The sequence below is a fragment of the Mandrillus leucophaeus genome, unplaced genomic scaffold, assembly GCF_000951045.1.
Source record: "Mandrillus leucophaeus isolate KB7577 unplaced genomic scaffold, Mleu.le_1.0 Scaffold1839, whole genome shotgun sequence".
Lineage (NCBI taxonomy): Eukaryota > Metazoa > Chordata > Mammalia > Primates > Cercopithecidae > Mandrillus > Mandrillus leucophaeus.
Window position 1 is genome coordinate 181,929 of NW_012101853.1, and position 16,116 is coordinate 198,044.

General features: G+C 35.2%; 1 protein-coding gene across 1 annotated transcript in view; it reads left to right on the plus strand.

The window, feature by feature from the left end:
- The window catches only part of LOC105538042 (regulating synaptic membrane exocytosis protein 2), a gene marked incomplete at its 3' end in the record, with an annotated part of 189,423 nt that overhangs the window by 95,995 nt on the left and 77,312 nt on the right, over nucleotides 1-16,116 (plus strand). Inside the window, exon 14 of the mRNA XM_011977770.1 lies at nucleotides 13,176-13,292. Coding sequence (XP_011833160.1) covers nucleotides 13,176-13,292 — 117 coding nt within the window. The remainder of the gene's footprint in view (nucleotides 1-13,175; nucleotides 13,293-16,116) is intronic.

A 16,116-nucleotide genomic window follows, 5' to 3' on the forward strand; every position in this document is an offset into this window, starting at 1 on the left:
ACAGAGTCTTGCTCTGTCGCCAGGCTGGAGTGCAGTGTTGCGACCTTGGCTCACTGCAGCCTCTGCCTCCTGGGTTCAAGCGAGTCCCCTTCCTCAGCCTCCCGAGTAGCTGGGATTACAGGCCCACACCACCATGCCCGGCTAATTTTTTGTATTTTAATAGAGATGGGGTTTCACCATGTTGGCCAGGATGGTCTTGATCTCCTGACCTGGTGATCTGCCTGCTTTGGCCTCCCAAAGTGCTGGGTTTACAGGTGAGAATAGTAATTTTTAAAAGCATGTGCAGTGGGACGAATGGCTCAGAAAATCTGCAGCTAGCAGTCTTAAGCTTACTAGAAATCTCTGATTAACCCGGTTAAGTACAGACAAGCTTAATGGAATAAGAATCATGGAAATAATAGGTGAAGCTAACAAGACATATATGCATAATTTACATTGTACATACTTGGAATGTTTAAGAAATTTTGACCAGTTAGAATGACACACTTATACATCCTATTTTAAATAAATAATTGAGTATTTGACTAAGAATTTTAATTGAGTCTTAATTTTACACAGAATATTGGAATGTCTAAGAGAACTTTAGATTTATTATGTTTGAAGGATATAAGCCACTAAAATAAGATTTATGTAACTTAGACAATTGCAGAAATTAAAAAGAATATCTGATATATTAAGTTGACAAACATGGTTTAAAATGTTTGAAGATGTTGAATTAACAAAGTTTATAAATGGGACCAAAATTATTAAACATTTTTTTAAAACTACTTAACTGTGGTACACTTATCAATATAATAACATGTGTAATCTGAAATTTAAAGTTTGAGAACTAGTTTTAAATTTGTAACTTTAATAAACTGAACCCTACCCTCCTCTAGGAAAATAAAAGAATGCCTGTGTACGAGGAAAAACAACAATGTTTTTGTTCTTTGTACACTCTACTCAACACAGAACACATTTGTGACCAGATTTGTGGGGATTTTTTCCCACACCAAGCAACTTGCCAGCAGATAGCACCTAAGTGTCCTATAATTCAGTTCAATTCTGACACTATAATCTGGAAATTGTATCAGATTTCACATGTTAAAGGGTTAAAGGCTCAGTCCCACAAGACTGTCCCTACTTCAAATGCCAATTGCAAGTCCCAGATTGTGACCTATCCAGTTGTAAATTGGAGTTTCCATAGCCCCTCTCCTTAATTTGATAATTTGCTTGGACAGCTCACAGAACTCAGTTAAACACTTTAATTATGTTTACCAGTTTATTATAAAAGACATTTGTTAAAATGCAGATGAAGAAATGCGTAGGATGAGATTTGGGCAACATGGAAGCTCATCAAATCTTGTTCAAAAGTTTCTATAGAGTTTAATCTCCAGCCCTCAACCCTCTTTCTGTAGGTCAGTAGGTGGGGCTGAAAGTTCCAGCCCTGTAATCACTTGGTCTCTCTGTAGACTGGTCCCATCAAGAGGATATCCAGGGGACCCACCCTTAGTAATCATTAGCATAAACTCAGAAGTTATCAGAGGGGATCAGTAACAAAAGACACTCTATCACTTAAGAAATTCTAATGGTTTTAGGAACTCAAGACAAAGACCAAATGTGTTTCATATTATATCACACTTTATTTTTATCAGGTAAAGAACAGTTGAACAGTCCAATAGAAGATAGGAATATCTATCTTTTTAGATATCTACTGTTTTAGATCAGATTATGTTTCATATGATAGAAAACCCATCATAACAGGAGTTCAAACAAAGTGTTTATTCCATTATGAAACAGAAGTGTGTAACTAGACAATCTAGGGCAAAAATGTTAGCTTAAAAAAAGGCATCATTGATAAATTATAGAGAGAAGTAACATTTTTAAAATACAAGTAACCTTATCATTCCAAAAGAACACAGAGAATATGAAAACAAAGGCATGAAAAAATATAATAACTATATATCAACTAAAATGAAAATAAGATCCCAATTTCAATCAGAAGAAAAAAATGAATGCAATATCAAAAGTGTCATAAAGGACAAAGAAATATATGTTCTAGGAAAAATTACTGAATTCAAAATATATAACCATTACTACCACTTTGAATTAGACAGTCTGTACTTTGCACAAAGACTGGACCAAAAGCCAAGAAAGGGCCAAACTGTAGCTAGAATTTTGCTCAATTGTATGCTCATAAGGCCATTTCTGTAAAGAAGCAGTACTTTTTCAAATTTGCCCTGAGGCATTATAAAAACTAATAAAAATACCTGGGTATAATGATCATGGACAAATTTGTTCCTTAACATATGAAGAGCTTCTAAAGATAAGAAGCAACAACTGGCAGGGTTATAGAAAGAAAGAAATAAACAATTTTAGTTGGAAGTTTTAACATATCCCTAATGGAAATCAATAATCAGGCCCCCCCCCCTGCAAAAATTAGCAATGACTTAGAAGGTTTGAATAATGTCAAATTTATTATGTGACTCAACTATGCTATATTTTGTATATGTATCTTTTTGTGTATCTCAATATAAAATTACATACCATTAAAGCAAAGAATATAAATTATTTTTAACACAACATAACTTTACAAAAATAACTGGTAACAGAAACTCGTTAAAAAGTAAACCTCAATAAATCCCAGATAAATCATTTTCTCTGAATATTATTCAATAAACTTATAAAGCAATTTTGCAAAGATAGTTTTTAAATTCCTAGAACTTAGCTAAAATACTGTGAAATAACTTTTGATTACAAGTGAAATAATTGAGATATTAGGAAATATTAGGATTGAATGACAAATGAAAATGATGCAAGCATTTGTGGGACACAAGCAGTATTTAGGAAATTTTTATCTTAAAGGATATTTATCAAAAAATAGGAATGCTTCAAAATGATGAAATAGAATATTACCTCACAACTGTTAGAATGGCTCTTATCAAAAGGCAAAAAATAATATGAGATGGCAAGGACGTGGAGAAAAGGGAACCCTGGTACACTATTGATTGCAATGTAAACTAATACAGTCATTATTTAATGAAAACAATATGGAGGTACCCGCCAAAAATTAAAATGGAACTACCATATGATTCAGTAGTTCCACTACCAGGTATCAAAGGATATGAAATCAGTATGTCAAAAAGGTACCTGTGAGGGGACAAAGCAAGATGGTGGAATACCTACATCATTCATATCTTCACAGGAATACCAAATTTTACCAGCATTCTGTACACTGAAAAGCACTATCACAAGACCCAAAAATCAGGTGAGCAAACACAGTACCTGGTTTTAACTTCATATGATTGGAAGTGACATTGAGGAGGGTTGGAGAGACAGTCTTGAATCACCAATGCCATCCTTCTCCTATCCCCCACCAACAGTTGTTCAACATGGAGAGTCTGTGCATTTGGGAGAGGAAGAGCGCAGTGACTGGGGAACTTTACATTGAACTCAGTGTTGCTATGTCATAGCAGAGAGCAAAGCTCTGCTGGGCTCGGCCAGTGCCTGGATATGGAGGAAGCATTTGGACCAGATTTAGCCGGAGAGGAATCACCCATTCCATCAGTCAGAACTTAAGTTTCTTAGCAAGCCATGCCACAGTGGGACAAAGTGCTCTGGAGACCTAGGTAAACTGGAAAGGACACAAAGACTACAACTCCTGGGCAGCACCTAGTGCTGGGCTGGGCTCAGAGCCAGAGGACTGGGGTGGCACATGACCTAAGGAGATACCAGATGGCATGGCTAAAGGAGTGCTTGTACCACTCCTCCTCCAACCCCAGGCAGTGCAACTCACAGCAATTAAAGTGTCTCCTTCCTTCTGTTTAAGGGGAGGAGAGGAAAGAGTAAAGAGGGCTTTGTCTTGCATCTTGGATACCAGCTCAGCCACAGTAGGAGAGGGAACTAGGCAGAGTCATGAAGCCCCCATTCCAGGCCCTAGCTCTGGCATATTTCTAGACAAACACAGGCCAAAAGGAAGTTGCTGCCTTGAAGGGAAGGACCCAGTCCTGCAGGATTAATCACCTGCTGAATAAAGGCCCCCTGGGCACTGAATAACCAGCAGTGATACCCAGAAACTATGCTGTGGGCATTGGGCTCTGAGATGTGCAGGCTTCACGGGTGACTCAGCACATTCCCACCTGTGGTGGCTATGATGAAAGACTGCTTCTGTTTGAGAAAAACAGAGGGAAAACTAACGTGCCTTTGTCTTGCACCTTAGATGTCAGCTCAGCCACAGTGGGTTAGAGCAACAGGCTCATGGAGTCCCTGAGTACAAAGTTAGAATAAGCTTAGCATTTCTGTACCTGCCCTGGGCCAGAGGGGAGCCTATTTCCCTGAGAGGTGAGTCACAGGCCTGGCAGCATTCACCACAAACTGACAGAAGAAACCTTGGGCTTTCAGTGAACATTGCAGTGGCCTGACAGAACTTCCTTGTGGGCCAGTGGTGGTAGATCCCACAGGGAGAGGCTCTTCTGCCTGTGGAAAGGGGAGGGAAGAGCAGAAAGGACTTTATGTCGTGGTTTGAGAGCCAGCTTAGCCACAGTAGAATAGAACATCAGGCAAATTTCTAAGGTGTTTGACTCCAATCCATAGCTCCCAGATAGTACCTGTAGATCTGCTCAGGACCTAGGGGAACTTACCACCTTGAAGAGAAGGACCCAAACCTGGATGGCTTTGCCATCTGGTGATTGTAGAGCCCTAGGACCTTGAGTAAACATAGGCAATAGTAGCTAAGTAGTGGTTACAGTGGGCCTTGGGCAAGCCCCAATGCTGTTCTGGCTTCAGGTCTGACCCTGTGCAGAACCAGTGGTGGTAACCACAGAGGTGTTTGCATCACCACAACCCCACTTCCAGGCAGCTCAGCAGAGAGAGAGAAAGAGACTCCATTTGTCTGGGAGAAAATAAGGGAAAAGAATAAGAGTCTCTGGTGATCCGGAGAATTATTCTGGATCTTATCAAAGACCACCAAAGTGGTACCTCTATGAGTCTGCAAAAAACAGCATTACTGGGCTTGCGGCCCAAGTCCCTTTGAATACCTGGAAAACCTTCCCAAGAAGGATGGGCATAACAAGCCAAGACTGCAATAGATACCTAACTCTTCAATGCCAAGACACCAAAGACCATCTATAAGCATCAGGATCATCCGGGAAAATATGACTTCACCAAAGAAACTAAATAAGGCACCAGGGACCAATACTTGAGAAACAGATATGACCTTTCAGATAGAAAATTCAAAATTGCTGTTTTGAGGAAACTCAATGGAATTCTATATAATACAGAGAAGGAATTCTGAATTCTATGGTAAATTTAACAAAGAGATTGAAATATTTAAAAATAATCAAAAGATATTCTGGTGTTGAAAAATGCAATTGAAATACTGAAGAATGCATCAATGTCACTTAAGAGCAGAATAGATCAAGCAGAGGAAAGAATTAGTGACCTTCAAGAGGCCATTTGAAAATGCAAAGAGCAAACAAAAGAAAAACAAATAAACAGCGAAGCACACCTACAAGATCTAGAAAATAGACTCAAAAGAGCAAATCTAAGAGTTATTGACTTTAAGATGGATAGAAAACAATACAAAAGATCAATGAAACAGGTTGTTTTTAAAAGATAAACAAAATTGATAACCTTTAGCCAGACTAACAGAGGAAAAAAGAGAGAAGACCCAAATAAGCAAAATCAGAGATGAAGAGAACACATTACAACTGATACCACAGAAATTCAAAGGATAATTAGTGGCTGCTGTGAGCAACTATATGCCAATAAATTGGAAAATATAGAGGAAATGCATAAACTCCTAGACGCTTACTAGATTGAGCCACGAAGAAATCCAGTAGCTAAACAGATCAATAACAAATAACAAGATCAAAGCCATAATGAACAGTCTCCCAGTAAAGAAAAACCTGAACCCAATGGCTTCAATGCTAAATTCTAACAAACATTTAAAGAAGAACCAATACCAAATCTACTCAAACTATTTCAAAAAATAAAGAAGGAGGGAATACTTCCAAACTCATTCTACAAGGCCATTATTACTTTGATACCAAAAGCAGACAAGATGCATTAAAAAAAAAAAACTATAGGCCAATATCTCTAATGAATATTGATGCAGAAATCCTGGAAAAACAAAACAAAACAAAAAACTAGGAAACCAAATTCAACAATACATTAAAAAGATCGTTCATCATGACCAAGTAAAATTTATCCCTGGGATGCAAGGATGATTCAACATATACAAGCCAATTAATGTGATATATCATCAGAATGAAGTACTAAAACCATATGATTATTTTAATTGATGCTGAAAAAGCTTTTGATAAAATTCAATATCCCTTGAAGATAAAAACCCTCAAAAAACTGGGGATACAAAGAACATACCTCAACATGATAAAAGCCATATACAACAGACTCACAGCTAGTATCATACTGAATGCGGACAGACTGAAAGCCTTTCCTCTAAGATCTGGAACACAACAAGGATGCGTGAATATGAATGAATACCACTCTTATTCAACATAATACTGGAAGTCCTAGCTAGTGCAATCAGACAAGAGAAATAAATAAAGGGCATCTAAATTGGAAAGTTAGAAGTCAGGTTATTCTTGCTTGCAGATGACATGATCTTATATTTGGAAAAACCTAAAGACTCCACCAAAAACTATTGGAACTGATAAATTCAGTAAAGTTTCAGGATACAAGATCAACATAAATCAGTAGCATTTCTATATGGCAACAGTGAACAATCTGAAAAAGAAATCAAGAAAGTAATTCCATTTATAACAATCACAAATAAAATTAAATACCTAGAAATTGACTTAACGAAAGAAATGAAAGATCTCTACAATGAAAACTAAAACATTGGTGCAGGAAATTGAAGATGACACACACAAAAATAGAAAGATATTCCACATTCATGGATTAGTATAATCAATGATGTTAAACTTTCTATACTACCCAAAGCAATCTACAGATTCAGTGCAATCCTTATCAGAATACCAATGGCATTCTTCACAGAAATTGGAGAAATAATTCTAAAATTCATGTGGAGCCGCAGAAGACCCAGAATAGCCAAAACTATTCTGAGCAAAAAGAACAAAACTGAAGGAATCACATTACCTTTCTTCAAATTATGCTACAGAGCTATAGTAACTGAAAAAGCATGATACTGCCATAAAAACAGACATATAGACCAGTGGAACACAATAGAGAACCCAGAAGCAAATCCATACACCTACAGTGAACTCATTTTTGACAAACGTGCCAAGAGCATACATTAGAGAAAGAAAGTCTCTTCAATAAATGATGCTGGGAAAACTGGATATCTATATGAATAATAATGAAACTTGACCCCTATCTCTTGCCATATACAAAAATCAAATTAAAATGGATTAAAGACCTAAATCTAATACCTCAAACTATGAAACTACTACAAGAAAACATTCAAGAAACTCTCTGGGACATACATCTTGGCAACAATTTCTAGAGTAATACCCCACACACAGGCAAACAAAGCAAAAGTAGACAAAAGGGTACAGTGGCTCACGCCTGTAATCGTAGCATCTTGGGAGGCCGAGGCAGGTGGATCACGAGGTCAGGAGATCGAGACCATCATGGCTGACATGGTGAAACCCCGTCTCTACTTAAAAAAAAAAAAGAAATTAGCCGGGCATGGTGGCGGGTGCCTGTAGTCCCAGCTACTTGGGAGGCTGAGGCAGGAGAATGGCGTGAACCTGGGAGGCAGAGCTTGCAGTGAGCAGAGATCATGCCACTGCATTCCAGCCTGGGCGACGAGTGAGCCACTGTCTCAAAAAAAAAAAAGTAGACAAAAGGGATCGTATCAAGTTAAAAAGCTTCTGTACAGCAAAGGAAATAACAAAATGAAGACACAACCCACAGAATGGGAGGAAATATTTGCAAAGAAGCTATCCATCTGAAAAGGGATTCATAGCCAGAAAGTATTAGGAACTCAAACAACTCTATAGGAAAAAAATTCCAATAAGCCAGTTAAAAAGTGGGTAAAAGATTTTAATAGAGATTTCTCAAAAGAAGACATACAAATAGCAACCAGGCATATCAGAAGATTCTCAACATCACTGATCATCAGAGAAATGCAGATCAAAACTACAATGACATGTTATCTCACCCCAGTCAAAATGGCTTATATCCTAAAACAATAACAAATGCTGGCGAGTATGTGAAGAAAAGGGAACCCTTGTACACTATTGGTTGGAATGTAAATTAGTACAACCACTATGGAGAACGGTTTGGAGGTTCCTCAAAAAACTAAAAATAGAGCTACTATATGATCCACTATCCCACTCCTTGGTATATACCCAAAAGAAGGGAAATCCGTATATCAAAGAGATATTTGCACTGTTATGTTTGTTGAAGTACTGTTCACAATAGCCAAGATCTGGGAGCAACCTACATGTTCATCAGCAGATTAATGAATACAGAAAATGTATTTGTACATGATGGAGTACTATTCAGCCAGAAAGAAATGAGATCCTGTCATTTGTAACAACATGGATGGAACTGGAGGTCGTTATGTCAAGTGAAATAAGCCAGGCACAGAAACACAAACATTGCATGTTGTCACTTATTTGTGGGATATAAAAATCAAAACAATTTAACATATGGAGATAGAGACTAGTAGGATGATTACCAGAGGCTAGGATGGGTAGCGGGGGTGAAGGGGATGTGGCGATGGTTAATGGGTACAAAGAATGGAAATAATAAATAGAACCTAGTATTCGATAGCACAACAAGGCAACTATAGTCAAAATAATTCAATTGTACATTTAAAAATAACTAAAAGAGTATAATTGGGGCCAGGCACGGTGGCTTACACCTGTAATCCCAGCACTTTGGAAGGCCAAGGCAGATGGTTCATGAGGTCAGGAGTTCGAGACCAGCCTGGCCAATATGGTGAAACCCCATCTCTACTAAAAATACAAAAATTAGCCGAGCGTGGTGGTGCACGCCTATAGTCCCACCTACTTGGAAGGCTGAGGCAGGAAAATCGCTTGAATCTGGGAGGTGGAGGTTGCAGTGAGCCAGGATTGCACCACTGCACTCCAGCCTGGGCAACAAAGCAAGACTCTGTCTCAAAAAAAAAAAAAAAGAAAAAAGAAAAAAAGAAGAGTATAATTGGATTCTGTGTAACACAAAATATAAATGCCTGAAGGGATGGATTTCCCATTTTCTATGTTGGAATTATTAGGTATTTTGTGCCCTTATCAATATATCTCCTGTACTCCATAAATACATACACCTATTATGTACTCACAAAGTTAAAAAATTAATATTAAAAAAGATATCTGCACTCCCATGATCATTGCAACATTATCCACAAAAGAATTGATACAGAATGAAACTGTCATCAACAGATATACAGGTAATAAAAATGTTAATATACACAATGAAATACTATTCAACTTTTAAAAAGAAGAAAATTCTGTCATTTCTGACAACATAGTTGAACCTGGAGGCCATTATGTTAGGCGAAATAAGCCAGGTATAGAAAACAAATACCAGATGATCTAATTTATATGTAGAATCTAAAAAGTTGCAGTCTCTGAAACAGAGAAAAGAGCCTGGTGGGGTGAGAGGATTGGGGAGATATAGGTCAAAAGACTCAAAATTTCACTTAGACAACAGGAATAAGTTCAAGAGATCTACTGTATATAATGACAACTATAGTTAATATATATTTGAAAATTTCTGAGAGAGTAAAGTGTTCTCACACAAAAGAATAAATATTTGAGGTAGTGCAAATGTTAAATAGTTTGATTTAGCCATTCTGCAATGTATACACATATCAAAACATCATGTATACCATAAATATGTGCAATGTTTACTTGTCATATCAAAACATCATGTATACCATAAATATGTGCAATGTTTGTCATATCAAAACATCATGTATACCATAAATATGTGCAATGATTACTTGTTATATAAAAACATCATGTATACCATAAATATGTGCAATGTTTACTTGTCATATGAAAACATCATGTATACCATAAATATGTGTAATGTTTACTTGTCATATGAAAACATCATGTATACCATAAATATGTGCAGTGTTTACTTATCATATCAAAACATCATGTATACCATAAATATGTGCAATGTTTACTTGACAAAAAAATTTTAATGAAAATAGAGAACTAAATAAACACTGAGTTTAGGAAACAGTACAGAACAATGGAGAAAGTCCTGAAGAAATATGAAGGAGGGAATTAATAAAGATTAGGGAAAAATCAGTGAAACTGAGACAAAATGAGGCACAGACAGTAAGAAAAAGAAGTGAAGATGAGAATGTTTGTTAACCCAAAAGTTAGTTACTTGAAAAGATTGGTGACATCAATACAATAAAAGGACTGTACATGAAAAATGAGCGGTATAAATAAATAAAACGTTGAAAAAGGGAAACAACTACAGATAAGAAAAAGACTTTAAAAATAATAATCATTATGAAATTATGTTATTAAATTTGTTAATCTAGGCAAAATGGTTAAATTTCTGAAATAGATATATTAAAATTGACACAAGAAGAAATGAAAGTTAAATAAAATAACAACAAATGTTCATGACCAGTCTGGCCAACATGGTGAAACCCCATCTCTACTAAAAATACAAAGCAATTAGCCAGGCGTGGTGACAGGTGCCTGTAATCCCAGCTACCTGGGAGGCCGATACAGGAGAATTGCTTGCACCCGGGAGGTGGAGGTTGCAGAGAGCTGAGATTCTGCCATTGTACTCCAACCTAGGGAAGAAAAGTGAAACTCAGTCTCAAAAAAAAAAACCAATTAAATAATAATAAAAAATAACAACGAGCAAACAGGTTGAAACAGTACCCAAAGACAAACTACTGTCTTCCCCCCATCCATCCGTAAAGAGAATTCCAGACTAAAAAGTTATTATGGGTAAGTTTTAACCAAGTATTTGAGAACTAATATCTGTTCTATACAACTGGCTCTAGAAACAGATAAAGAAGGGAAGTTGCCTAATTCTTTTTCTGGAACTAACGTAACCTTAGTTCTAATTCTTAAAGTATAATAAAATATATATGTATTCCATTTTCATTTTTTTTCCAAGGACAGAGTCTCACTATGTTGCCCAGGCTAGACTTGAACTCCTGGGCTCAAGCAGTCCTCTAGGCTCAGATGCCGGGACTATGTGCCTCTGTGCCTAGCTTAAGAAGCCCATTTTAGTTACAAACATATGTAAAAAAATCTTACTTTAAGTAAATCTAACCATGAGTTTAAATCATGGCAATGAGACACCAGAAAAATTGTTATGGTAATTCATCTTATTAATGGACTAATGGGGAAATAAATCTTACCAGAGGCAGAAAAAGAATTTTATTGTTCAACTTCTATTCACATAAGATAGTAAACTAGAAGAAAACCACCTACACTTCATAAAGGCTTAGTAAAGCAAGCATTATAATGGAAAAACTTTAGAGGAATTTACATTAATAGCAGAAATAAGAGATGGATGTTCATTAATATTGTCACTGTTTGAAATAGTGCTTCAGGTCCTGAAAAGTGCTAAGAAAAGGAAATAAGAGATTTCAGGATTGGAAGAGAAGAGGTGAAAAATCATCATTATTTGTTAATGATAGGATTATCTACACAGGAAACCCAATATAATCAAATTATTAAAACTAGTATAGGAGTTCTGCCAAATAGCTGTCTATAGATCAACTTATAAAATGAGCAATTACTAGTTGGAAAATATAATAAAATGTAAGTGCTATTCTCAAAAGTAACCCGAAGTATCTAACAATTCATGTACTAAGAATTCACAGGATCTTTTTAAGTAAGATGTAAAACTTTGGGTAAGCAATCAATGAGAGATACGCCCTATGCATGGGTAGAATTAATTCCTATAATAAAGATATCAATTTTCCATAAATTAGTTTATAAATCTAATGCCATAACAATCAAAATTTTATGTGCAAATAAAATACCAATAAATCCATTTTGAAAAAAGAAGAGAAAAATTTGCCAGCAGGCAAGAATAATTAAAACTAGGATGGAACTTGAGTAACAGCAGCAAAATAGACATATCGAAGGGAGTCGATAGTAAAAGAATAATATATATGCATTTACAGTGATATTTATATGTGAACTTGACATATGATGATAAAGTGGCACTACAATTAATATGGAAAGGGTGGGTCCGACAGGATAGGAAAATTAGCTCACCAGTGGAATAAATTAAAAACTGGACTCCTGTCTTTCATCCTACAACATGACATGCCATGTCTTAATTGTGTTTTAAAGGGCTGTTGCATGTCATCAGGGATGAGGTAAGAGTTGAAGCAAGAGATTACTTAGGTAGCTTTTTTTTCCCCTTTTTTTTGAGACAGAGATTTGCTCTTGTTGCCCAGGCTACAGTGCAATGGTGGGATCTCCACTCACCGCAACCTCCGCCTCCCGAGTTCAAGTGATTCTTCTGCCTCAGCCACCCGAGTAGCTGGGATTACAGGCATGCACCACTATGCCTTGCTCATTTTTTATTTTTTAGTAGAGACGGGATTTCTCCATGTTGGTCAGACTGGTTTTGAACTCCCGACCTCAGGTGATCTGCCCACCTCAGCCTCCCAAAATGCTGGATTACAGGCATGAGCCACCACACCCAGCCTAGGTAGCTATTTTTATGGCATATTCACAATTATGGTAGTTTGGACTAGAGTGGTATCAAGGGAGATGGCACAAAGTGTGCAAATTTTGACTTGTTCCCCTAAGCTCTGAACTCATGTCCAACCACCTATGAGGCATCCCTATCTGCAGTCCTATAGGTCATGTATACAAATGTGTCTAACACTGAACATATTTTCTCCATACAAATCTACTCATCCTCTTGAGCATATTATTGAATATCAGTACTAGAGACCTGGTAGTCATCCTTTAATAACTTTGATAGTCCTTATCATATCCCCACTGTTATTAGTTTAATTTGAGCTCCTTATGCTGCATCTGTTATAGCAGTAATCTTATTTAACTGTCAACCTTCCACTGAAACTTATACCTTTAACCGAGATGCAATTAGTGAAAACAAAATTTGGACTTCACCTTATAGTGACTTTGTCTTTTTCTACTGTGCTTTAAAATAAACCTCATTTCTTAGTGTTTCAAATGGTTTACTAAGATACTTAATAGATCTTGTTGTTTTAGTCGGAATGTGGAACAGGGGCATCGAGGGACACGCACTACTACTGGACATTATAATACAATTAGCCGAATGGATAGACATCGTGTCATGGATGACCATTTTTCTCCAGATAGAGACAGGTAAATATGATTAAATACTATTAGACCTTATTAGTAATATAATCACTGCTTTCAGGAAGGGGTTACCATAAAATGTTTTCACATATTCCTTTATCTTAGTTTCTGAAACAATGTTTTTCTGTTACAACGCTTACATTATTTCTTATGACTGCCACATTGTTAAAAATAAACAAACACAACCTTTTCTCTGGTAAGAAAAAAACAAAATTATCTTTCTCTTGCAATTTTGGTTTTTTGTTTAATCAAACCAGTTAAGTTAGTGAATCTGTATAAGTGATTATAATGTTAATTATAGTGAAACCAAGATGTTTCATTATTTTTGTCATAACCAATTATTATATATAAATACTTTAATGAGACAAATATTTTAAAGTCTTTTACATTCATCAGAGAAATTGGTGTGACTTTTCACATATAGAAGTATTGAGACAGAGTCTGATTTGTTTAGGAAACATTTTATGATTCATGAAGAGGTTTTTCCTCATGGCTTTCAGTAAACCTTTTAAGCATCTTAAAGATTGATTGCTGTATTTGGAAGAGCTCTCTGAATTTGCTCCATTAAATGTGACAAACTTGGAAGTAACATGGTATGTTATAATGCTTACATTAACTACTATTAATATTTTTAAGTTAAGCAAATTGATAAACTCTAATTCATGCTTTGGTTATACGTGAAGTAAGTGCCATTATATTTCCCCAACTCTTCAAAGGATATGATAAAATAATGAAGGAACTCAGAAGTTCCTTTGTATGCATCCTAAACTGATTTTAGGAAGAACATTTGGGGGCTTTTTAAATAAGCTGATACGAGAAATTACTGTTTACATTTATACACTAAATTTTTTTGTCTAAATTAAGATTATACTTAATTCATGCTTATAATTTCACTGTGATTTAGTATACTTCTCCAAAAGTAAAGAGGGGATATCATAGTCTTTAATAGTGTCTAACAAGTATTGGTTTTTGTTCCTGAGATCTAAGAAGAAATTATATATAAGAAGTTATTAAATTAATATTGCTTTTAGTGATAAATGAAAGCTAATGTATTTTATTTTCTTTTAATTTGCTTAACTTTTTCTTAGTAATCTATGTCTTTAGGGGTAATTACAGACATGCTACCTATAGAAGTTGATGCTTATCAAGTACAATACTGTAATAGAAAGAAGAGTAACTATGTTGGCATGATTAGGAGTTGAAAGGAGTCATATTAGGATGAATGAAGAGGTATTTTAGTTGCCTAATAGCATTTTAATGAGCTTGATTGTTTCTGGAAATTATTTATATACCAAGTCATAAACTTCTTGTTCCTTGAAGGTTTGTTAATGGAAATGATGAGAGAGAAAATTCTGAAATGAATTTAAACTTTCTTCAATTTTATGTGAAGTTTTATTTTAATGAAAAAATGGACTTTATTTTCTTTAAGACAAGCAAATACTGTCTAAATCTTGCAGAAAAAGATAAAATTAACATCTGGAATTATACTTATAAATAAAAATGATTGCTATCATGTAAAATGCATAATACTTTATAAATATTTAAAGGCAAATGACCCTAGGTTTAATGGCAACACAACTTCCTATTAAAGCCTAGATGATTAATCCTTGGTATTAGTTAATATGGTCATATTAGGTAATTATCATGTCAGAGAGATCCTACAATGTGCATTTTTATATCTATCCCAATTTATGTCTACAACTGAAACGTCATTTTTTTATTTAAAAAATTTATAAATCTTTTAGTTTAGCAAAAATGTTCATATAACTGTTTTCTGAAGTTTTCGAGAAAATTGATCCATGTGGTTTTTATTTTTCTTTTAGACCACTGTTGATGCCAGATCAAAATTTATCTTAATTGTGAACTGCCTTAAATCCTTTTTTCAAATAAGTAAAATAGAATTTTATTTAAATAGGAATATAAAACCATTTCTAATATTATTTGATTATCTGTGTAATCATTTATTAATAGGAATAAAAAAGTTCAATATTGTATATATAGTCTATCACATTATTAAGCAACAAGTTCTTAATTTCTGTGTTATCTTAATATTCTAAGAGTTTTGGTAATAAAATGCATATGGGTGCATTATGATTTTAGAAAATAAGAATACTCTAGAACTCTTACAGTGAATTTTCATGAATAGCATTTTAATCAATAATAATGTTGATTTAAAAGCCTAAGAGAATTTCCTTTGAGATAATAATAGTAATTTAGGTCTTTTGAGAGGTACAATAAATAACCTTTCTTGTCAGTAAGAATTGATGCACTGGACTAGAATGTATTTTGTTGAATGTAATATTATTTTATTGAATCTTTTTCATAGGATTTGAAACCAAATGGCCTTGATTTTGAATGCAGGATTTAACCTCTTGCTACCTGTGTCTTTGGGAAAATTAACCTCTCTGACACTTGATTTTCTTTTCTGTAAAATTAGAATATCAGTATCAATTTTACTGAGTTGTGTAGATTAAATGACTCGTATCAACTTTATTGAGTTGTGTAGATTAAATGACACTGCCTCCAATTGTATAGTAAGTACTGAAAATTCCTGCATTTTAAAAGGCTATATTCACTTGCAAATAATTTACATTTAATGTGCTTAGTAATCAAGAAAAAAGAGAGAGAAATCAGCCAGTTCATGTAGTGTTGTTGTTGTTTTGTTTATTTGTTTGTTTTTTGAGACAGTGTCTCACTTGGTCACCCAAGCTGGAGTGCAATGGAGTTATCTTGGCTCACTGCAACATCTGCCTCCCAGGTTCAAGCGATTCTCCTGACTCAGCCTCCCAAGTAGCTGTGCCACCATGCCCAGCTAGTTTATTATTATTAT